We start from the raw sequence: 26,079 nt of genomic DNA on the forward strand, positions 1-26,079 counted from the left end.
CGGAAGCGTTCAATCACGGTTTCCAACTCAAGAAGAGATTCATTCAAAATTCATCGCATTCTAATCAAGTGACAATGATCTACGACGCGTACGGCGACTGCAGGCGTCAAAGTCGCAGTTTTTTTTTAAACTCTGTTTTTGCACTGTTTGATTGGAGCTACTCGTTTCATTTCTGACTTTTTCGTCACAATGCAGGCATTAATTATGACTTCAGTTTTCTTCTGGTTTCTTGACAAAATGGCAGAGAAGAGAGATAGGGGTTGGAAGGAGAACAAGAGTCAGAGAGGTCGGTTTCACTCACCCGCATCCAAAATCAAATCATCGGCGATATTGTTGTGTTGGACATCTTCTTTTTTAATAGCTTTAACATTACCTAGCGTGTCGAACGTCGAAGGGGTGTTTTTACAGCCGTACCACCAGTGCGCTACCGGTCGCGGGAATGGTGGATCGGATTGGTCAATCTGAAATGGATTCTTTGTTAAGACTTTGTTAACTCATAGCCACAGATTTCACAACTCACAGCGAACGTCCTATCGTTAAACCGATAGTACTTATCATCCTTGAAGAAGTAGGTGTAGCCATTGGTGTACTGCAGGGCAGCATCGATGTTATTTGGCAGCCCTTCCCAGTTGGAGATGGGTTTCGGGTAGGTGGATTTAACCGGCGGCCTCTTCAATGGGTCAAACCGCCAGAATTTACTACCCTTGTAGAAGTAAATCTTGCCGTTGCCGCCCCACACCATAGCAGCATCCAGATGGTCGGGAATTCCTGTGAATCCTTCGCTGATTTCCTTCGGATAGTCTCCGTCGATTTGTCGTCCCGAGTACCGCCAATATTTGGTACCCTGGAAGAAGTACGTTTTGCCGTTTTTGTACGTGAACGCGGCATCGATGTTACCTACAGAGCAAGTGAAAGTTTTTAATTTGTAAGAACATCTTTTGATTTCTCCCAACCTTTAAGTCCGGGCCATCCTTCCGAGATCTTCTTCGGATACCCTTCGGCCACCGCGTTCTCCGTGAGCTTATAGTAATTATCTCCCTTGAAGGCGTAGGTACTTCCATCGGCTGTATTGAATACGGCATCTATCTTTGGTGAGGAGCACAACTCGGTATCGGAATCCTTCAGTATGGGTCGTTGTGTCGTCCGGGATGGGCTGAAACTGCTACCACCACCGGCGCTTCCTCCGCTGGTTCTACGTCCGTACAGAGCTTGGATACCCTAAAAATCATAATTCTGGATTAAAGTAATATTATTCTCATGGAATAATTCGTATCGTTTACTTACCTGAACATCGTCCGAGTCCAACCGAAACACCGGATCGTACCCCCGATAGAACGGTGCCATCAGTGCACTTCGCACATCGGAGTGGCTCAGCCCGAGCGAGTGGCCAAACTCATGGGCTGCCACCTGGAACAGGTTTGTCCCCCGACTCTTTCCAATCGTCCAAAACTCCGCATCATCGAAATGTGCATCCCCTCCGTACACTGGGAAATACGCGTGCGCCAGGGTCCCTCCGGGACCATCAAACGGATCACCATCACCGTGCTCGTTCACCTCGAATCGGATATCTATATGCACCGGCGCACTTTTCTTTGGCGTAAAGGTCAGATCGGTGTACTCACTCCACACCGAGAAGGCCTTCGCTATCTCCTTGTCTACCTCGGTTCGGTCCAACCGCGCCGGATACTTCGATATCCGGTAGGTCAGTGCTTTTACCTTCCATCGGCTACCCTGCAGTGCGTATCGCTTGGACCGAGAGTCGGACCCAAAACCGACCTTGTCCCGCACTCCGCATCGTGGCAGTGACATTAGCTCCATCGTTTCGTTGTCCAGCTCGCCGGTTGCATTCAGCCCGGCGAAGCTCTGGAACTCCATGATGGCCTTCTCCCAGGTGTCCTTATCCAGCAGGTTCCCACTGGTTGGATTTCGATATTTTGCATTGATGTAACCAAATTGTGATAGATAAAGCTGCGTGGGGATGAGTAATAGAAGAAACAAAGGTTAGTATATTCCTTCTGTATCTTTCTCAATATCCAATACCGGGAAACTATTCACAGCACCAGTGACCCAAAGCAGCAGGACGGAAAATAACACAACCAGCGCCATCGTGAGTGAGCTCTATTCGGCGCCACTTTCCCACGCTAAATGAGCGCCAGAAGATAAGTGAATCTATTAGCGACATTTCTCGACTTAAGTTTCTCGCACGATGACAATTAATATGCACAGAAAATACCCAAACGAGCGATCGCACGTCAAGGACACCTGAGCCGGTAGCCATTAGGAGGGCCGTTACACATTATCAATTCTAGGCATGCGTCTTTTTCATGACAACTGAAGAAACCTCGTCAAATCAAGATCAACGCCAGTTGGCAACCCACTTACGTGGAGTTTCGTGGGGATGTGCGTTGCTTAGAATCAGGACAATGACAGTTGCCCAACGGGGAGGAGAACGGAGAGCGGAGAACTCTTCGTAAATCATAATAAACCGATCGCCATTAAAAACGAAAACATGTGAACGTTGCGTTTGCCGGTTGTAAAATATCATTCCAAGTAAAGTGTTATTCAGTGGACTGTATATTTCATTGGTAAATGGCGTTTTTTCTGCGAATGGTCTTTCTTTTACTTCATTGCTGATTTACCGACCGGGGAAGTTAACTCACAATGGGAAGACACTACTCATAAATATTTCTTTTCACGTGCCATCGGCGGCATAAATGGACGTTGATGCACTTGAAATAAGTTTATCACGTGTATGGCAGTGCTGCCAAATAGTATGGATAGATGATTGAGTCAAACAAGGCTGAAAGGAGAACGCAGGTGTAGATTTACGGTGCTGTTTGAAATAATAACAATTTCATTTTTCTAATAAGTGAGGTACTTATTGTGAAATTGTTTTTATTAAATGGTTTTACAATGGAATTTGTAAAACAAAAACAGGAAGTGGGTTATATCGATGGTATAACCGCAATGGTGACGTAGGACTATCGTTGATTCAGTTATCATTTGTTTGAAGTTGAATCTGAATCCATTCTGAAAGAATGAATAAATAAATATTTGGGTGACTTTAAAAACGAGATCGTTACGTTGTAGGCTCAAGGTTTTATGCATCCAATATTGGACACAAAAAACCTTGTTCTGAAGAATAATCTTCAGAAGCTTTCCTGCTAACTGCACTTGATTGACAAATCACAAAACCAAATGTATGTGGTCGCAGTATTATATGGATAGAAAACATTAAAATAAACTCGCTTGAATGTAATTTTCAATTCCAAGGGGAACTGGCAGATTATTTTTCAGCAACGATAATTTCTTTCCAGGTTTCTTCTCGATAACCAGCAAACAAAAAGAGTTGCGCGCGTGTATGTGTGTGTGTGTGTGGCGGCTGCTTCGATGTCTTCCCGAGGAACCGTATTTCGATGCTGATACTCTCTTGGTCACCTTCTCTTCTCCTTCTGATCGATCGGCTTTTCTGCGCTCCCTCACAGTTAAAACAAACTGATTGCATTTCAGGTCAGGTCAGGCCAGGTAATGAATCCCTCGATCCCTCGATCCCTCGATCCGTTCAGCTCGTTCAGTAACGATGTTGTCTTGGCGATGTCCTCAGGCGTCGTGCACAAAATACGTAACGCTAAAAATCTGGATGTTGAACCCACCTCCCCTCCCCTCCCTTACGTAACACAATTTCCTATCTCTAGTAAACAGAAAGTAACGCAACATCTACCCCTTCCCCCCTTATCGTGTTACATAATTTGTGCACGACGCCTCACGAAAAATGAATGGGTTTCACCTCCAGAATATCATTTAAGTATGCTTTTCGTGCGTGATTGAATCGAGAGAACACACACACCTTACGATGGCAATTTGGAAGGCAAACTAGAGGAGTATGAAAATTTCGGCGACTGAGCAATAATCGATTGAAAATTATATAAAAACATTTTCCGTTGCGCGCGCATAAAACATTGGATATGAAAATATCCTACTGATGGGAAAGAATAATCTTCAGAAGCTTTCCTGCTAATTAATTACACTTGATTGAAAAATCACAAAACCGATTGTATTCGATCGCAGCAGTACTATGTGGATAGAAAACATTAAAATAAACTCTTCCGCTTGAATGTAATTTTCAATTCCCAGGGAACTGGCAGATTATTTTTCAGCAACGATTGGATCTTTTCGGAATTTTCTCGATGCTGAATGGCATCCAAACGAAAATACTCCTTTCAGTTTGGCCGGTAAAAAACTTTTCTGAACTCTAATCCATCAAATTTGGAGCCCTGAAAAGGGCCGTTGATTATATGCTACAGGATAGCATGCTCTCCTTAGATTCGACGGGCCAGCTGGATGTCCTTGGGCATGATGTGACGCGTTTTGCATGGATAGCACCCAAATTAGTATCTTCCAATAGGCTTCCTGCAGCGTCATAATCACGGAACTTTTGAAGCGCAAGTCGGTTTTGAAGTCCTGAGCAATTCCACGAACCAAATGCTGCAAAGCAAGCTTGCGGATCAGCAATTCGGTCGACTTCTGATAGCGACGAATTTCACGCAAAGTTCCCGGTCGATAGCAATGTGGCTTTTAACACACTTCCTGCGACTGGTGCGCTTATCCGAGCTGCTTTCGTGACGCCTTACCACCGAAAGACTAACGAGCTGTCTGTAGAGTAAGAGAGTAGAGTAAGAAATGAACGAAAGCAAAGGAAGCGTGATATTATAAACCATAAAAGTATAAAATGTACAAAAATGTAAAAGTATAAATGTAAATAATATTCAGAAGCTTTCCTGTCAATTGCGATTGATTGAAAAATCACAAAACCAAATGTATTTGGTTGCAGTGTTGTATGGATAGAAAACATTAAGGTGAAGGTGGAAGCTAGCCACAAATGGCTGCCACAATGGCGCTCATTTCTTTCATCTCCGTCCCTCACCCCTCCCACGAAAATAAATAATTGCGCGAAACTATGTGAAGAAAATTATCGTTTTCGCACACTTCCCATGAAGTAATATCAACCAAAATCTAATCGATTACTCACAAGATATTAAATTTTCATCTGCTGTCGCACTGTATAGTGAAAAACGTCGGAAAACTCGAGCAAGTGCTCTGAAAGTTAAATTTTCATTTTTCAATCTTCGGCAATGGTTTTGTTTGTATTGGTGAAAGCATCGTTATTTTTTCGACACTGATGCCAGACAACATCATCGAAACAGCTATCAAAACCACTCAATAAAATGTTATTCCTGAGTCATAGCCTTTCATGTCATGAAAATCAATAGAATAAAAAAAAGTGTTGATATCAATACAATCATTATTTTTACGTTTAATGGGTCTATAATGTAAGTTTTAGCAACTTTAATATTGGGTAAGAAAATTGTATTGCAGAGCTCGGAACACTGCCACGGCTGCCTATGCTTTCAAAAACAATAAACGGAAATGTATTACATTCAATCAAAATGTCTCAGCCAACGAAGAGAAGGGTTAAGGATCTCCAACGTGAATATGTGAAAACAATACGACCAACGAAGGAAAATATTGAGAAATTATCAGCATCGAGTTACTATGCGGTAGAACTTGTTAATATCAAAAGAGCCCCAATTCGCATGTGTTATAAATTTGTTCATGTTACGCTCGCGTATAATCAGAATTTTACTTCATATGCAAAAATACCCCTTCTATATATTTATGTTTGCAATTGGCATGGTTCATCGGAACATATCGTTCATACATTTAACTTCAGTATTGAATTGTTATTTTTTTTTTCAAATGTATTCAAAGACTCGTGTCAATGAAGCGCCACACAGTCTGATAAGTGAATTGATCTATTTACATGTGCTTTGCTCTTCTCTCACAAACACTATTACCCCATTTTTACACGTGGTTTTACCTATACTACTACAATGGCTAGCTTCCACCTTCACCTTAAAATAAACTCTTTCGCATGAATGTATTTTTCAATTCCCAGGGGAACTGGTAGATTATTTTTCAGCAACGATGATAGCAACGAGGGTTTCGCGCGTGTATGTGTGTGTGGCGGCTGCTCCGATGTTTCAAGCATTACCGTGTCATCACTCTCCTCCTGATGGATTCCCTTCTGGCCTAAGGTGCACAAACAGGCTCTTGGTGACACCGTGCATCAGCGCTTTCATGATAAACGAAGTTAGCTTCATCACAACAGCGACAACATGCTCCAATCGCTGTTCAATTATAACTGAGTGGGTTTACGAGCGGCGCTCGCTTATATACCGATTGGTGATTTCAATAGCCTGTTTTGAAAGCAATTTTAAGGCTATTGAAATAAGTTTTTGGATGAAAAAGTAACAAGTATAGAACGCGTAGACATTTTATCTTTCGAATGAAGTGTTTATCATACCATTTCGGTCAATTGTTTAGGAGCTATTAACGCTCAAAATCTCGGTCTCCGGCGTAACGCTATTATGCGCATTCGTATGGACAATGCATTTCGAGAGAGCGATTCATGGGCGACTAATTTGCACATTAAACGAATCCAATACTGTTCACACCCGAAAAACTAGCGTCTATCTACATCGACGTAATAGTTCCACATTCGTTCCCATGGCAATTTGGAGCATATAGGGAACGTTGTTGAATTTCCTTTCATTAACATAACACTAAAACACTAAAACACTGAAATCCCAAAAGTACTTTCTAACTAACTTTCTAACTGGCTAATGAATAACTAAGGGGTGGGGCTTGTATACACCTAGCGATCTGCACTAATATGTACGAAAGTATTTTGATTGAGTACAAGAGCCGCCGCATTTTGCTTGTGTCGTCAGTGATGATGATGATGATGATTTTTTTAATTAAGAGGCTCGAAAAACCTTTGAAGCCTCTAGCAAAAACAGAAACAATACATCCTTAACTAAACTATCGGCCTTCAGAAGCATGTGATATGTGTGACGCACATCAGCAGAAAATCAAGCACATTTGCATATTTGATGGCACAGTCTCATATTCGTATTGAATGAGCAACTGGGAGAGCACAGAATGCTTGTATCAATAGGTCATTCAGTAAGATGAATTTTCGTTTAGATAATCCCTAACATTTTGTGAATTTACAATAGATAGTTTCAGAAAATTCATTAATTAGATTGTTAGGGAGTGCCCAAATTGAATGATGCAAAAATCTCGTCCATCCATCAGTAAACGACTGGGCAATAAGCGCTCGAAACTGGACTATTTTTGCAATGCCACCGATTTTCTGTTGTTTCAATTTACACCTCCAACATGTATCAGAAAGACTACGTCAAAAAAAAATTTCACTAAATTCTCTTTGGATGCTACACTTATTAGCTTTCTTAAAAAAGATTCGATGCCATGCCGGGCTGTCTTACGGTAGTTGACCGGAACATTAGCTATGATCGATGAAAAGATAAATGTCAGCATGTTCTTCAGATTATTCGTGGCGATCAGCTGCTTCTCTGAATGACCACAAAATTATTAGACTAGATCCTCCATTTTTGGTTCGCCCAAAAATTTTCTATTGGTCTCGGTACTTCGGGAGGATGGCGGACTTCGGTACATCGTCTATCTTCAGCCACTCTTTCTTTCTGGCTGATTTGTTGCTGCTCAGAAACGTCTCCTTAAAACTGACACTTCGGCATAAAAATGTCCATTTATGCCATGTGCTTATTCACAGTTTGACTGGCTGATCCGACCCAGTGTTGAAAAAAATCATCTTTGCTAAGCTCAAATACATAGATTTTCGGGCTAGGTTGCGTCGAAAACCTATATACTCCAAACGAAAATCAAAATGACAGATCCAGACAATCAGTGAATATGAGCGAATGAACTTTTGTTCTTCAATATGTTTTGAAGTTTATTTTTCCACCCAGTGTAATTTTCATCTTGGTTATTCAAAATGCCACAATTGAATTTCATTTTAGTCAAATGAATGTCAGCTGTTGTTTACTTTTAACCTAAGGAAGCTGTGTGCGGTTGGTTTTTATTTATGCCGTTGTTACCGTCTCGCCAAATAAAATCCTGCGCGATTTCTTGCAAAGTTCGTTTCATCAAACTCTGGCGTTTTTGTTCTCTAAATAGTCCAACCTGACTAATTATTTCATTTTTGAATTTTGACTCAAAATCAATGCCAGAACGAATATCGTTTCGAATGTGATGAACATCAATTTGTTGCTTTTGATATTGAAAGGATGAATAACAGCGAAGTTATGAACCCCACTCAATGCCGCATTCATTCATTATAGCAAATTTGTTCATGCATCAGCGATATGAGCAAAATGAACTCGTTTGTTATTGTCATCAATATAATGAGGGCAGTGTATTTCAAGCTGAAAAAGGTCATTTATAGTGAAATAAAATCATATCCGTTACTAGTGAATGTTTGTTGATATTCTAAGACACTGCTCCGACATAGTCTCTCTTCAGCTTCTGCTGCACTTTACGGTAAAGCTGAGTTATGGGAATTGTACGCAATGGTGAATTGAGGCAACTAAACGAAAAATCCGTACTTTTATACCATTGGTTTTTTTTATTTAGGTTCATTAGCATGTAAAGCTGTAACAGAATTGCGTACATGTTTATTAGAGAAGAAATATCCGGTACCCGGCCTATCCGGCCAATATTTACTACCCGGCCGGATACCGAATATTAGAAGAAAAGACAATAACATAACAAGATAAATATAACAGAATAGTTCAGTAACATCATTCATACATAATTAAAAATAAGGTTTGATTACTTAAATGCCAGATTTGTTTACAAAATTAAATAAATATTAACAGATAACATTAATTTTTTATCCGTATTCTAAATCAACCAGTGGTAAATTAGGATGAATAAATAATTAATTATGGAATAAATTACGATGAATAAATAAATTTTCAGCAGCAGATGATGACAACCGACTACGCTCTGCTTCGTACATCAGGTCAGCTTCAAAGAACAAAGAACAGAATACTACTGCAAGGAGCTGAAAGATAGACTCTAGCAAAGCTTGCCAATTGGGGTATTGCTTAGAGTTTAATGACTACCCAATCTACACCCAAACTAGCGTTAGCAGAAAACATTTCATCTTCGACAGAGAAAATGCTTATTCGTTTGCTTACAGGTGAAATAAACAAATAAAAGCACCTTTTTCAAAAGCCTTAAAATGTTTGTACTCTATGATCAGAATATACCGGGAATTTTTAAATAAAACAAAATAGAGTTAAACTTCAGCAAATTTATTTTATCTCCCTCAAATTTGATCCATCTGAAGCAACACAAATGTGCCAACGCTTGACCCAGTCCTCCATGCATCCCTGGTAGGCCGACGAAGGGATGGCCTTTAGTTCCCTCGTTGCATTCTTTTTGATCTCCTCGATCCACTGAAATCTCTTCCCACGATGCGGCAACTTCAACTTGGGGAACAAAAAAAAAGTCGCACGGAGCCATATCGGGTGAATACGGTGCATTCTCGATGGTTGGTTGGTTGATGGTTGGTCTTGATGTTTGATCAAATTATTCAGTACAATTCAGGATCGGTGCGATGGTGCGGTATCATCATGCAAAATCCAAGAACTGTCGGCCCACATTTCCGGTTGTTTGCGATGTACAGGCGGTGTGATCGGATGACACCTGACAGATGTGCGTCATAAGGTCGTAACAACATAAGCAAAAACAAAAATAAACCGGTTCCCACATGCACGGTACGTTTAAATAAAAATTTTCCGGTACTTTTTGATCATAGTGTACCTATGTATGGGATCATTATAAAATGAAGTTTGTAAGTGTTTTATAAGAATAAAAAGAATAGCATAAACGTGAATCTATATCTTTCTCGGTCTGAGCCGTGTATGTGGCAAAGCATGCAATTTGTCACTTGTTTCGCTCGCTCTTATCGACCTTATATTGCTATACCATATATATTATACAAATGCTATACCAGTATTTGAGAGTAGGATATTTTCTGCTAGTTTTTGGCTCATTTGATGTAATAAATTGGGATGCCAAAACATGTGCTAAAAATTTATTTGGGTGTAAGTATGGTGATTGCGGTCGATTCGACATCTTTCCACACAACAGTCGATTGACTACTATTTTCATTTGCCTCTTCATTGAAATAGTCCCAAAAGGTATTGTGAGCTTAAGGGTGAAAGTTTGTTTCAGTTTCGCCTCTTTTGCTTCCCTTAACGGGTGTTGAAGACGACGATGAGCTGTTACTTTTAGAATATTCGTTGCAAGATATTCCATATACCCTAATAAGATTTTCTGATGGGCTGTTTCCATTTAAAGATATATAGCCTGACTCCGTTGATTTCCGTTAAAAGATAAATAATCTGACTTGAGCCTCGGGTCCAAAAAGGTTACAATTAGGAAATTCAGATATTCTCCTAAGTAGTAGAAAGGACTTCCCATCCAGCATTCAAGCAATACTCTCATGCGTGGAAGGTTCACTGAATCTCGGTTTTGTTTTTTTATGCAGCAACATTTTTTTATGTATTAGAAAAAAGTTTGCAGAATATTTCAATCGCGATAATTTATTCGCAAAAATGTTACGAGTCAAAAATCAGAGTTTCGTCAGAGTTTCCCGACACTAGTTCTGAACCAGCTTTGCTGTGTGAGAAGGCACTCTACTCTGATGAAACCCGTAGTTAACGCTCCCATACAATATTTCCATACTTGGCTTCACGACCTTCTGTGAGACATCCATTTTGAAATATAAATCGTTAATTTTAACGTCTTTCTCAATAGACACAAGTGGTAGTTTGATGCGTTTACTAATATCTCCTCAAACCATCACGGAGGCGGCACTTTGGAATCGTGGAATGTTTCTGTCACCATACGGGTGAATCTTCGAACTGTAGGCCCGCAACCTGTCGCTTTGTACATTGTTAGATATTGTTATTTTTCATCCCAAATGATTGTTCACCGTACCGGGATATATAGTAGTTGCTCTGTCAAATCGTTTCTTCTTCGAAGCATCTTCAAACTCCAGAAACCTTAGGTTTCTTAAAAGCTTGGTGTCCCAGGTCATGTTTGAGTACATTGTGAATTGTTGATTTCAGAACATTCAGATCAGCGACCTTTTATGTACAGAACATTGTGATTTTCGTTAAATTTGCTCCCTGACGATCTTAATCTTGCTCAGTTCTTGCTGAACAACTTCTGCCTTCTCTTATGGTCATCCAACGAGGAAGTCTGACGGTACCTTTTGAAGGTTCGATAAACCAAATCACGCTTCTTTCCAGGTTTTTTTTCAACCTATGAAAAAAACGCCTGGGCGCACTTCTAGCAAAAAAAATTGGGTTGGTTATAGCTATGATAAAACCGCAAAGTTGACGTGGGACTAGCTCAGCTTAGCAATAATTTGTTTGTATTGATTAAATTTTTGATTGAATTAAACAATTTCCAAATTCAATCGAATTTAATATATTTGCTTTGTGAGTAAAGAGATTGAATAAATGTCATGTAAGGTCAATTCATGCATTGTGATAGATTATTTTCTTCGTTACAAGTAAAGTTAATGACAGTTCTTTCACGTTTGGTATGATGCCTAGGACAAAATATGTGAACGGAAGAATTATCAAACGATTATTTTATTTTACATTTCCCTCTGAAGTTTGCATCTTTCATGTGCACGTACTTCTCGAACCGCGAATTTGGTTGATTTGATGAACTTCAGGCACTCAGTGCCAGAAATTCAGTGAGCAGGAGATATGAAGGCATATCCTCCAATGCAATCTTGAATAACCGAGCCAAACCGTTGTGTTCGTACCCGTTTTTGTAATCCGTGTTAGGAAAACACATTTCGGAGTGCAAAAAACATGCGGGTGAGGAAAGTACCCCATGCTTGCATGAATCAACAACTTCAACTTATACTTTTTTATATTATAGAGCCTTTAAACTTGAAAGTTCATTCGCCTCTAATGTCTGCTGACTGACTGATGACTGAAACCTCTCTAATTCAGAGAGGTTTTAAGCTTTTCAGTTCATTTGCCTCTGATTTCTGCTAAATTTTCCCAGGTTCCTAAGTTTAGAAGACCGTGTTAAGGAAACATATTCTAGACTGCACAAAGGCAAGCGAGTACAAAAGTACTCGCAGTTTGCATTTCTTTGCAGAACCGATTTCCCCAAGCTCCTTGGATTTAAAGTCTGTGTTAGGGAAACAGTCGGAACAAAAATACCCCGACCTGCATGAATTTGCAATGCCAATTCCTCCATACACCTTGGTTCTGAAATATGTGTTGGGGAAACACATTTCAGTCGGAACAAAAATACCCTCGACTTTCATGTGTTTGCAATGCCAATTTCTCCAACACTGCTTGGTTTTGAAGGCTGTGTTAGGGAACACATTTCGGTGAGAACAAAAATTCCCATACTTTTATGTATTTGCAATGCAGATTTCCCCAAGGCTGCTTGGTTATGAGAAACCAAGCTGTGTTGGCTGTGTTGGGGAAACCGTAAATCGGGCCAATCAAAACGAGGTAGTTAGAGCGTTTAGATAACGCTTAACATTTTACAGTTATTCAACTGTTTATCTAATGAAAAATAACATTTTATTAATTGCGATAGATGCGTAGAAATATTCCCTATCAATTGATGCAAACATCTTTCCGATACAGTAAGAAATGTTCGAGTTATAAGTATTCGGAATCTTTCATTTTTTCTTGCATGTTCTGTGTTTATGTTTTATTTTACCCCCCATATACTGCGGTTAAACGTAGTCCCACGTCAAAAAAAATTTTTTAAGAGGTTGTGTCCTAGACACGACTACATTGTTGACGTAGAACTACGCTGTTATTTTATTCAAGTCACTTGTTATAATTTTCGAATGCTGTGAAATTTTAAAAATAACTTTTCAGTAGAATGGTATGGTCGCTCTGAAATGGGCTATTAATGTAGAATTAGTTGACGATAATGATTCATTCTTGCCCTCGCAGAACAATACATAAGCTGATCGCATGTCGCACTTTAGTTCATGTCAACGCATTGAAAATTTACCTCTAACGCTATTCCGGTGGCTATTTTCGTAATTGACACACACTCGACTTCAGTCGATTATATATTTGTGGCACCAGCACCCTTATTCCACATTTCACAACTACATCAATCTTTCTTTGGCACCGAATGGAAACAACAATAATGGCAATACTTTCAAGTATCAAATATAATGCTATATGTAATCAGTGGAATCGCACCTCTAGACATCGTTCGTACAACGAAAACCAACACCAAACAATCATTAACATAGCATATAGACAGAGCCATACATTGGTTGCTTGAAGCGACTAAGAATTTAGTCACTTCCCATAATTTTGCGCTATTCTCGAAAGAAACGTTTCTGTTAATATTACTGGCCTCGAAAAAAGTTGCATTACTTTCTCATACTCGAGATAAGTGCAGCTGTTATCCTTAGTGGTGAAATCTTGCTTGCTACTGGCAAGCGAAATCCAATCACATATAACATTCTAGAACGATTTTTACTTTCTTGGTGACTAAACAAATGAAATAAATTCTGTCTGCTAATCTCAATAATTTCGAAAAGAGTTGCATTGCTTCATCAAAATTAGCGCAAATGTCAGTCTCGATTAGCTTTGCCTTCATTCTTGGCGGAGATAGTTTTGTTACTGTCATGCGAAACGAAATCACACACAAAATTCCAAACAATTATTTTCTTTGTGAGTCGATGATAGCCTAGTTTGAAGATTTCCCACCTAATTGTGTAGTTTAGAGCCTTAATGCAATGGCGTCAAATTGATGTAGTAATTGCAATGCCAGCGACATCAGCGAGTAAGTAATTTGGTCGCGTCCACAGCTCAATTCGGAACGAAGCCATGTGATGACGCAAAACAAGGAAGAACAAGCGATGTTCATTGCTTCGTATCTAGAACGATACTGAAAGTTTGCCTCAGCGAGGTCCAATAATTATGTGCTAGGTAAATATTCCCCAGCATTCTTCTTTTTGGCGAATCAGAAAACAGGTCACGTTTTTATGAAATAAAGTTAACGTTAATAATTATTTTCACTGTGAACGAATTCTCATGATTCGCATATCAATCGAATCGGAAGTTCTCTAAGATTTGTTTGATATGCTATACATTGCAATCCGCTAATCTCTAAACATTTTAAATTCATGAAAACTGGAAGAATTTTCTTTTTCCAATACATTTGTTCTGCCGATTTGTGTGCTAACCCTACCCGTTTGTATAATGCTTATAACTCGAACATTTCTAAAAGATAGGAAACATGTTTGCATCAATTGATTGGACATATTTCTACGCGTCTATCACAATTGATAAAATGTTATTTTTCATAACTGTAAAATGTCAGGCGTTATCTAAACGTCCTAACTGCCAAGTTTTGATTGGCCCGATTTACGGTTTCCCCAACACAGACTTCTAAATCGATGTAAATATGCACGGGGGTAGTTTGAGAACTAAAGATGACCTGCGACTTAGAAACTTGTAGTAATTCATGTGAAACTGACGTTAATTTTGTAAAGGAGTGAGAGTTTTTCCATCTGGTTCTATAACTAGCCCAAGTTTACCGCAAAGTCATTGGAACAGCTTTGCTATTGCACTCAAACAGTCTCTCGCATTTTTTTTCTTTTATCCAATGTTTCTTTTTTAGTCCAAATGTCTGTATGTCTTAAACCTCTACTCTTTCTCTGCGATCAATTGTTGCTCTTTCAATTTTGACTTTGACTTTCAACTATCTACTCTTCATTTCCTACTATCTACTCTATACTTTGTTCTCTCTTCTCTCTACTCTCTGCTCTTTATTTTAAACTCTCTACTCTTCACTCTCTGCTTTCTACTCTCTACTCTCTACTCTTCACTTTCTTTCTACTCGCTCTACTCTCTACTCTCTACTCTCTCTTCTCTCTACTCTCTATTCTCTACTCTCTACTCGCTACTACAAAAAAAACGCACATGCACGCACAAACGAACACATACACACACGCAGAAGCGCACAGCCTCACACACAAAAAAAATGCGTCGCATCTGCTGACTGCTGACTCTCTCACACTGTTTTTGTTTACATCACCCAACCAACTAACCAAAACATACACTCCCGCACACGCACACGCACACGTACACGCCCACATACAGGCACACGCACACACAAACACATACACGCACATGGACGCGCAAACGAACACACGCAGACGCGCACACTCTCTCACACAAAAATCACATCGCAGCTGCTCACTGCTCACTCTCTCACTCTATTTGTGTTTACGTCAAGAATACGACCTTTTACGACCGTTTACGACTGTTCACGACGACCGCGCTTTATTTTTCAGCGATTTTATTTACAGTAAGATTATGAAACACTGGAATTTTAGTTTCATGAATGTTTCGCGCCAGAACACAACAATGAAGTTCAAATGGCCAGCCTTTTAAATAAAGATAGTTATTATATCCTACAGCATATACTTCAATTCTACAGACTTCTTATATATCTCTGGAAACTCAGAAAAAATGAGTGGTTCTATAGTTGTGAAACGCAGTGTGTATCTAATATGTAAATCTAAAGTCTGGTAGCGATATCCATACTATTCTCTATTAGTTTACCAGGCCAGGCATACCAGTTTGAAATTGTTCGAATTTCAAATGAAAATTATTACTACTGATGTATTAACAATGAAAAAGAAGGGTGGGTAATGTAGGGGGCATAACCGGAGTGACGAAGGACTATACAAAGGGGACAGCTTTTGTTAAATATATATTTTAAATATATTGTTTTATTTTCTTCTCCTACGTGAATACCTGCCTATCTACCTGAAAAATGGATTAGTTTACTGTTTACTCTTTATGAACATGTTGATGGTTCTGAAAAGAACCTTTGGTGTTGTGTTTTTGTTATCACTCGATATTCCCATCTTGTTCGGTTAAACCTTCCTGTTTAGCTATTGCGTTTGCCACTCGCCACAGCTTTCACAGTTGGAAAATTTCTTCCCATCCAGCTTGTGACATGTTGTTCAGTAAATTACATTTAATGCGACGTGCCGGAGAAACACTTTGCCACTCACTGAAACTAATTGTTGCCTTGATGAGCGCCGAACCGAAGCTGCTCTGTTCTTGATGCGGGTTTTCTGATTGTCGTGAGCAGCTTTGCAAGCCAACTCGAGCACTCCGACGGCCGAAACTCTATAATCGCTGTTAGGTATACTGGTGCTCCGGCACCAATCCGTTCGGCCTAGTTACCCTTGCGGAGCAATCAGTGAATGCGACCAACAGGGAACTGGAGACCTGCACGGTTCGAGTGAGACTTTGCCTTTCCCTTAACTTGTCCTCCTTTGTTACGTCCACGATGCCGATGCCGTACAACCACACGGGTTTACGGTTTGAAAGAAAATAAGATATTTTTTTGGGGTCCGCGTGTTTTATACTCTAGCGGTACACACTCACAGGATAGAAACAAATCGGCAGACTCAGCCAGAGGGGCGAGTCCAACGAGACGAACGAATGAGCGTTAAAAGGGAGCGATGGCAAAAAAATACATTCATTACGATTTGTTCGCTCGTTGGATTCACATGCAGGCTAAAAAGGGTCCTTTTCAGGATCACAAAATTATCTTCAATCTGAAGAGTTTATTGTTTTGTTATCACTCGATATCCCCATCTTGTTCGGCTAAACCTTTCTGTTTAGCGATTGCATTTGCCACTCGCCACAGCTTTCACAGTTGGAAAATTTCTTCCCATCCAGCTTGTGACATATTTTACAGTAAATTACATTCAATGGCACGTCGCATTACCACCACTCAGTGTCGGATTGGAGGTAATTTTAACCTGTAATTGAACATTTGTGATGACAGTGGTACAGTGTCGACTTTCAATATGGGGTCATAATTTGGACCCCGAACTCTATGTTTACAAAAATGTCCAACTAAATATGTTGCATTACAGGTCCGTCCAATTAGCTAAATGTCGAGATAAGTGTAAATTACTGTACTTTCAATCTAGAAGCAATTTAAGAATTGGTGAAAATCAATAAGCTCAGAACAACTGCCAAATTCACGGGGAACTTCAGATCAACACGGTTCGAGCGGGATTTTGCCTTTCCCTTCACTTTTCCTCCTTTACCATGTCCAGACATGGCTGCTTGGGTTGGTTCGTTGATGTGTTGTGATGCGAACTGATGTGGATTTAAGCTGACTGGCTGGCTCGAGAATTACGCATGTGTGAGACTGCGACCAATGTTTCGTTCATTTTTTTCTTTTTCCTTTCCAATCGCGCTTCATTCTATTTCGCTGCTGCTCTGGTTGCCCGTTTTGGTTGGTACGATTTGAGGAGCACAAAATGGACCAATCAAAAATGGGCACATAGTGCATTTTGACAATGCTTGATAATTCACAATTATTCAATTATTTATCTCAAGAAAAAAGAAATGTTATTCGTTATGATAGATGCGTAGATATATTTCCTATCAATTGATGCAAAAACCTTTGCAATCTATTGAGAAATGCTCGAGTTATAAGCGTTCCAAATCTTGCATTTTTTCCTACTTGTCCAGTGCCTAGATTTCCATTTCACCCCCTATATCTTCCGGTTAGACGTAGTCCTACGTCAAAAAAAAAAGATATTCGATGCATCTTGAAATAATATTCGAAGTGGTAAACAAGTGGATTGCATAATATAACTGCGTAGTTCTATGTCGAAAATGCGATCGTGTCCTAGATACAACCCCTTATATTTTTTTTTCTTTTCTTTGTTCACGGAGACTTTAAATCATTCCCCTTCGTTGGTCGCCTATAAGTTGCTCGTTATTGATGGTATGGTTAGGGAAGCTTCCAAATGAGCAGAATAAATGTATGGGAAAATGGAAATGCTTTTTGTTTTCATCAATTTAAACCGTTAACACACCAAGGGATTGTAATATATAGCATTAGAAACAAATCTTAGGGGATTTCCGATTCGTCCGATAGTAAATCGCCAAAATTTGTTGGCGGCAAAAATAGTTATTAACGTTAATTTTATTTCATAAAAACGTGACCTGTTTTCTGATTTGGCACCCCCAATGAAAGACGTCAAAAATAAAACGTCATTTCAAAATTATCAGAATAAATCCATTTCCATTTTTCAATCCATTGTTGAAAGTCACTCTAATATAGAAAAAAAATCCACATCATTAAGATTTTTCACTGATAGTTTTTCACTGATATATTTTTAGTTAGATTCTTTCAATTCTCTATTTGATTTTCAGTCAAGTCAAAAATATGATATCTACTTTAACTTTTTATTTCTTCCAAATTTTTGCTTCTATTTTTCTATTCTCATTTGACACTTTTCTCAATGACAATTCAATCTATGACATAAAAAGATCAAGAGAAAAAAAATCACAGATATTGATTTGGCGAGTTGAAAACTCAGTGCAAATTTGATAACCATCCAACAGCTAACCACCAAAGGATATTACATCCAGCGTTGATTCGCATTTTTTTATTGTAGGTTTTATGAATAAAATTTATCTTTGTCATTGCTTCGACATAAAACGTTGCACAGAGTCATGTTATGCAAATTATCCTTTCCCCACCCTCTGTGACTCCTTTCGAGCATTCTGCTGCTTGAATACACAAGCTGCAAACGGTTGGTTTGTTTACGTTCGTCGCTAGGCTGTCTCTCGTAGTATTTGGTTACTTCCAATCACACGAGGAGTCAATTGAATGTTTTGTTTGTGGGAAATAACTATTTCCAACCAGCAAGCATGATCCATCATACTTATTTGGTATTCGTTAGGCTACTAATTACAGGTGTTTATTCAAACGTAGGTGTAAATCATCCGATTCGTCAATTAGTCACGACCCGCCATCCTCTCTAGTTTATATTCGTATATTTACATTCACGTTACTGTCAGAATTTGAAGAGCTGAATCTATCATCATTACACCCGGCGACTACTGATTGCATCTTTGAAAGTTACTTCAACTTATTACCAATTCAGCGCGAGGAGTGCGCACTGAATTCTCAACAGGTGATGAAATGCGCTGAAAGCAATTATCGTAACTCACGGACCTGACCTTGAAAACTACACATTTTTCGTTCAATTACATTTCCCTGCCGGGACAATTATCTTATCATCGACAAAAACTATTAATTTGCCACATCGATCGACAATGTGTGCGTGTTTCGGGGAGTGCTACCTCGGGTACATCACATTAACAGCGTGGTGGATGGTGACAACACCGCTCAACAATCATCAACAATCGACGATTCCATGGGTGCCCTCGGTCGTTATCAGACAGCTATCGATGAACCCATCGCCGGTGCTTTTCCTGGCGAAAGCAGAAATTATTGTTTCCCGATTAGAGTCGCTGTAAACATAGGTGTGCGCCGTTGGTGAACAGTAAACATTACGAAACGCATTCGCCGCTAATGGAGTGTTGGTGCATTGAAACATCGGGATTGCAAACGCCGGCACGCGGCTCCAGCGGAAGGTTGATGATAATGAAAGTCCAGCGTAATTGGGTTAATGTCAGACCGTTGATAGTGGAGACTAATTTAAGTTGACATTGTGGGTTTTCTTTGTCAGATTGATAAAAAAAATTGGAGGGACAATTATGAATTGCGAAAGATTTGTAGCTCAATGAATATGATGTAATTCAAATTCATCTAATAATTATCTAATTCAAAAATGGGTTAGTTAAGTTAAGGTTAAGTTAAGTAAGTCAAATCAAGAGAAACATACACGAGTTCATTGATCATCACATGTTCTACAGGAAAAAAAAACAACAAAGGAAACAATGAAACCATTTCAGTAGAAAACAAATGGTTGTTCCGTATCAATTTATAGCAACCCTGATATACCATTCCATAATACGATCGGAATGATAGATATGATAGATCGGAAAATCAACAACTATTTTTTTCCTAACCGATGCGACATTAAAGTCGTAAAGCCTCGATTAATTCTCTTTCATTTGCTCCACGTGAAACAACTTGTGCACGCGTTGCATTCCCAACTAGCTATAAAAGTTGAGTAATCACCAGCGGACGACGGCTTTTGCTCCCCCCCATATCGACGTGCGAAGTAAAGTTCACCCGCCCAGTAGCTCGAACGATTTGACTTCTATAATTGACTAATGGACGATGTGCTAATTGAATGTGTCTCACCTAGCGTAAAAGATCAAAATATGTGCATACTAAGCTCTATATTTCCATTTCAATCATCGACCGGTGGCGCATTGTTGCAAACTTTGTGTGCGTGTTTCCAGTGGCGGCAATGGAGCAGTCGTTCAACTGCTTCCGATAAAGGAAAATATTATTCTCTGTATAGGCCAACATTTCTCCTTCTGAGGAGGAAGTTGTGCATTTTTTCCTCTACGCAATTTAATCCGTTTCCAGATCCAACTTGACTCGAGTTCCGCGGAAATTGAGACTGATTCACACTTGCAACTATCTAGCGCACCATATTTGCCTCCTACGGTTGCCAGGTGTTCGAGTAAATAATCTCAGACGATGAGTAGTTCACACATGGATCCATCGGCATTCGCGCTAAACGGTGTATTATTCATTCAAGTCTACGCGCTCATTAATTCATGTTGGATCGGATCGAGTCTCGAAATTATACACGGCAGACGACTGAGGCTTGGCGGTGGGACGGAGATTTTTGTTCACCGGAAGACTGCTTTCCCTTTTTGGAAACAAGTTGTGGGATGTTTTGAAGATCATCTCACAAATATTTGCAAGTGATTCTGTGGAATACTTTGCGGCTAAGGGTAACCCGAAACTTTTAGAGTAATATTTTCGTGAGAAAATGACTAATGGCTACTTCTGTATCTTATGGTATAATTTTTTTTGGAGTCCAGAAATCCATGACTTCATTTCAATGACAGTAAAGTAACGTTAAAAATAAAATGTACATAATATTCTACAAGAAAAATCTTCTTATACAGCCATTCCATGCCAAACCGATAGAGTGGTTCTGAGATTTCCAAGTTGTAGTTTTGTTCTTTATTGCAAAATATTAGACTTGTATTTTTATAATTTTTTTTCGTTAGGTGACCATTTCCATTTGTGTCATAGAATGTCATGGTCCGGAAAATCATTTTTTTCCCATTTCCCCAAACATGATTTTTTTCAAAACTTCATTACTTTTGAATCACTGAACCGATCAAGATGATCGACATATCAAATTGAAGCCAATGCTGAGGCTTTTCACATATCTCGATATCAGAGATGGTTTTTTTTTTGTTTTGAGATATGATTTTTCAAAGTTAGTGGTCCAGAAAATCAAATCAAGATATGAAAAAATATAGCCCCCTCTAGTTCAGAGCCATGAAAACACAAAAAACGACTACAATCAATAATTACGAAAACAAAACCCATTTTATTTGCTGGTTCAATATTTTTTAGTGAAAGGCTAGCTCATTGGCTTAAATTTGATATGTCGATCATGTAGACGGCGGTTCAAAAGTTATGGATTTAAAAAAAGATTATTTTTGGGAAAAAGTGGAAATAATTGATTTTTCGAACCACCTTAAAATGGAACGAAAAAATAAAAAAGTGTAAGGGGTTGTATCTAGGACACGACCGTATTTTCAACGTAGAACCACGGAATTATATTATTCAATCCACTTGTTTTGACGTAGGACTACGTCTAACCCTTCAATATAGGGGTCTATTTCATAGTTTCGGGTGGAAAAAGTGTAAGGTTTTCCTACTGGGATTTGAAAGCATAATTCTATGAAAAATACGTTGCATTTAAATAAATGCAGTGTATGTCCGTATTCCAAAACTCTGGATAATCTTCCATATCCGCACTAGCACAAAAATTTTCCGTATACTGCTGACACCTTTTTTGTCGGAGCACACTTTGATACGGAAGGATTTTTGATTATAGAGACTTTAAAATTTTTTCAGTTCATTCGTCTCTAGCCTTGAGAAAAACCCTTGGAAAAACTTTTCTTTACTCCTGCACTACACCTCCACCCTCACTGCTTTGAGAAAGGCATCCGATCGCTCGTCGTCCAGCTCGTCCAGCAACGATGTTGTCCAGTCGGTGTCCACGCAAAGAATGGATGATATGGGTTCAAATCGTGGATAGCTTATTTATACCAAATAAGTAAATGGGAATGCTTCTAGTTTTCATTAATTTAAAACGTTTAGGGATTAGGGAATTGTAATGTGTAGCATATCAAACAAATCTTAGAGAATTTCCAATTCGATTGGTATGCAAATCATCAGACCGTTCACTGTGATAATAGTTATTAACGTTAACTTTATTTCATAAAAAAGTGACCTGTTTTCTGATTTGGCACCCTTCCTGAAAGACGTAGTTCTACGTCAAAAAAATAAGGGTCTAATGTTTTGTGATAAAGAACAAAAATTACCACTTTTCACGAAAATCTGAGAACCACTGTATCGGTTTGGCATGGAATGGCTGTATATGAGGGTGCCAATGAATGTATGGGAAAAAATCGACCCCGAAATTTCAAAAAGTAACCCTATACAAAATGTTCATCACCTCGAAAAAACACCCTATGCCAAATTTCAGCTCAATCGGACTTAAGGGAGAGTGGCGCAAAGTGGCCAAGTTTGAGTTTTTTGAAAAACGAAAAACCACCCAAAGGGGGAGGTAAGGAAATCGGGATTTTCGATGCCAAATTGATGCCAAATGTCTTAAAATTGCATGAAACGTCGAGATCTAGTGTCATCTCGAAAAACTTTGAGAAAATATGTAATCCGCCATTTTGTAGTGGCCGCCATCTTGGATTTGCATTTTTCATAAATAACTGCATTCTACTAGTCAAACCCTTTCATTTGATACCCATATTAGCTATTCAATATGGAATTATTATACAAATTATTCAAAATTTCTGAAAATCAAAAATAAAACACTCCGGATAATCAAGTCTAAAATTCCGGATAATTGAGTGCGACCTATATACCTAAAATAGACTTAGGCAGAAATTTGAATACAAACTGTAGTAGTACTGAATCTCAAAATAATAAAAAAATAAAATTTAGTTTGAGATTAAAATAACGATTAATATTTTTTTTAATATCTGATTTTTCGATGAAAATATTGTTCGATACACCTTATTAAGATGTACTTTCAATATTTTTTTTTCATATTTTTGTCTCAAAGCTATTGAGAATGGCGTGAACAAAACGAAAAGGTGCATTTTTCACCATAGATCCTATTAAATATGATGTACCATATAAGAACTCAAATATATGGTACTGCTGTCAAAATTTTATATTTAGTACCCTATACAATATTTTCCATACAGTTGGTGGTTTGGTTTGGGGGCACTTTTTACTCCCTTACCCAGCCAGGCTATGTGGAAATAAAAAAAAAATTGTGTCGCGCAACACTGAAAAAAATCTGAAAAATATCAAACATATCTACAAAAGCCGTAGGAACCAGTGCCACAAATTATCAAAATTTATTCACGAATGAAGGAATTAGCTTTTTCCCAGTGTCGGATAAATTCTCTTCTGTTGAAACTCAACACCGTATCTGTCATAATGAGTATAACACAAGAGTCGAGACGCGTGAACTTTGTCTGGTATATTGAACGAAAACAGCATGAACGAATTTCGAAAAGCCTGCATTCAAGCACTTTCATTACTGTCAATAATTTCATATGATTATCACGAACGTTAACTTGATCATCATCGCCGGCAGTGATTTTTTATTAAAAACTTGTTCGATTTCCATATTTAGAAGAAAAAAAACCGGAATCCGGAAATGGCAACATTAGTTGTTCGTTTAGTGTTGACCGTTGTGCGGTGTTGAGCGGGTGAGTGACGTTTAGCGTTGTACGTTCCGTTTCCGTTTCCGCTTTTCATGCTCTTTTACAACCGCCATTTTGATCTAACACGATCTTAGTTTCTAACACTTCCTCGTCTAACTCCACTTCACTAACTTCATTTTCGGTCATTCAGGACCGTTTTCAATCAACCGGAAGACACTATCTTCTTTTCCAAAATGGCATTGCAATACGATATTCGACTTGATGCTGTTGATGCCCTTTCATCCAATACCCATATCGTAGAGGTTTTATATCATTGCTGATCATTTAGAGTCAGTATCATTCAACCTGAAATTGAAACAAGACTATGTTCGTTTTCTGCTCGTCTGTTATTTTCACCCATTACCCATATAATTGGGGGTGTATGCCATTTCCAGCCAATCGGGAGTAGATTCATGAAACATAACAAAAGTTATAAGGGTAGTGGGGGCAAATTGGTCATGGAGGGCAAAGTGGTCCCCTGCTTGTTTGGTAGTATAACTATTGACTATAGATTCCGTATTGATAGTCACCTTATATTTAAAGAATTTAATGACTGTTGAGTCACCCTGTACTTCAGTAGAGCTGTCGCATGTCAAAATACAAATAAAAACAGAAATTACTCTTTCGATAGCAATTGAGCCGTAGTTCTGTGCGCATGGTATCTAAGAAATTTCTGCTCTGTTCTTGATGCGGGTTTTCTGATTGTCGTGAGCAGCTTTGCAAGCCAACTCGAGCACTCCGACGGCCGAAAATCTATAATCGCTGTTAGGTATACTGGTGCTCCGGCACCAATCCGTTCGGCCTAGTTACCCTTGCGGAGCAATCAGTGAATGCGACCAACAGGGAACTGGAGACCTGCACGGTTCGAGTGAGACTTTGCCTTTCCCTTAACTTGTCCTCCTTTGTTACGTCCACGATGCCGATGACGTACAACCACACGGGTTTACGGTTTGAAAGAAAATAAGATATTTTTTTGGGGTCCGCGTGTTTTATACTCTAGCGGTACACACTCACAGGATAGAAACAAATCGGCAGACTCAGCCAGAGGGGCGAGTCCAACGAGACGAACGAATGAGCGTTAAAAGGGAGCGATGGCAAAAAAATACATTCATTACGATTTGTTCGCTCGTTGGATTCACATGCAGGCTAAAGAGGGTCCTTTTCAGGATCACAAAATTATCTTCAATCTGAAGAGTTTATTGTTTTGTTATCACTCGATATCCCCATCTTGTTCGGCTAAACCTTTCTGTTTAGTGATTGCATTTGCCACTCGCCACAGCTTTCACAGTTGGAAAATTTCTTCCCATCCAGCTTGTGACATATTTTACAGTAAATTACATTCAATGGCACGTCGCATTACCACCACTCAGTGTCGGATTGGAGGTAATTTTAACCTGTAATTGAACATTTGTGATGACAGTGGTACAGTGTCGACTTTCAATGTGGGGTCATAATTTGGACCCCGAACTCTATGTTTACAAAAATGTCCAACTAAATATGTTGCATTACAGGTCCGTCCAATTAGCTAAATGTCGAGATAAGTGTAAATTACTGTACTTTCAATCTAGAAGCAATTTAAGAATTGGTGAAAATCAATAAGCTCAGAACAACTGCCAAATTCACGGGGAACTTCAGATCAACACGGTTCGAGCGGGATTTTGCCTTTCCCTTCACTTTTCCTCCTTTACCATGTCCAGACATGGCTGCTTGGGTTGGTTCGTTGATGTGTTGTGATGCGAACTGATGTGGATTTAAGCTGACTGGCTGGCTCGAGAATTACGCATGTGTGAGACTGCGACCAATGTTTCGTTCATTTTTTTCTTTTTCCTTTCCAATCGCGCTTCATTCTATTTCGCTGCTGCTCTGGTTGCCCGTTTTGGTTGGTACGATTTGAGGAGCACAAAATGGACCAATCAAAAATGGGCACATAGTGCAATCGGGAGTAGATTCATGAAACATAACAAAAGTTATAAGGGTAGTGGGGGCAAATTGGTCATGGAGGGCAAAGTGGTCCCCTGCTTGTTTGGTAGTATAACTATTGACTATAGATTCCGTATTGATAGTCACCTTATATTTAAAGAATTTAATGACTGTTGAGTCACCCTGTACTTCAGTAGAGCTGTCGCATGTCAAAATACAAATAAAAACAGAAATTACTCTTTCGATAGCAATTGAGCCGTAGTTCTGTGCGCATGGTATCTAAGAAATTTCTCGTGAAATTTAGTTTATTCAATCTGATATATTGCACAAATCATCAGTTTGGATCAGTTTGGATATTTTGTTTAATCTCAGCGATTAATTAGCATAGAAATTATTTTCATGTTTGGAGGCAAAGTGATCATAGGTGAATAACAACTTACAATGCTCTGTTTACTGA

At 39.0% G+C, this 26,079-nt stretch overlaps 1 protein-coding gene across 7 annotated transcripts in view; it reads right to left on the bottom strand.

Annotated features, from left to right (window-relative positions):
- LOC129764865 (matrix metalloproteinase-14) overlaps nt 1-26,079 on the bottom strand; it is a 104,635-nt gene that overhangs the window by 15,732 nt on the left and 62,824 nt on the right. For 4 of the 7 annotated variants that reach the window (XR_008741268.1, XR_008741267.1, XR_008741266.1 and 1 more), the window contains exons 3-6: nt 1,285-1,968; nt 954-1,218; nt 521-897; nt 302-461 (exon numbers count right to left, since the gene is read on the bottom strand). Coding sequence is in view for 3 of the 7 variants with exons in the window: in XM_055764413.1 (XP_055620388.1) it covers nt 302-461; nt 521-897; nt 954-1,218; nt 1,285-1,968 (1,486 nt within the window). In the remaining 4 variants the exon portion in view is untranslated. Of the gene's footprint in view, nt 1-301; nt 462-520; nt 898-953; nt 1,219-1,284; nt 1,969-2,040; nt 2,160-26,079 lie in introns of those variants that run through there. The other 3 variants (XR_008741269.1, XM_055764416.1, XM_055764414.1) reach the window with 2 other exon arrangements.

The sequence above is a fragment of the Toxorhynchites rutilus genome, chromosome 2 (genome assembly GCF_029784135.1).
Source record: "Toxorhynchites rutilus septentrionalis strain SRP chromosome 2, ASM2978413v1, whole genome shotgun sequence".
Lineage (NCBI taxonomy): Eukaryota > Metazoa > Arthropoda > Insecta > Diptera > Culicidae > Toxorhynchites > Toxorhynchites rutilus.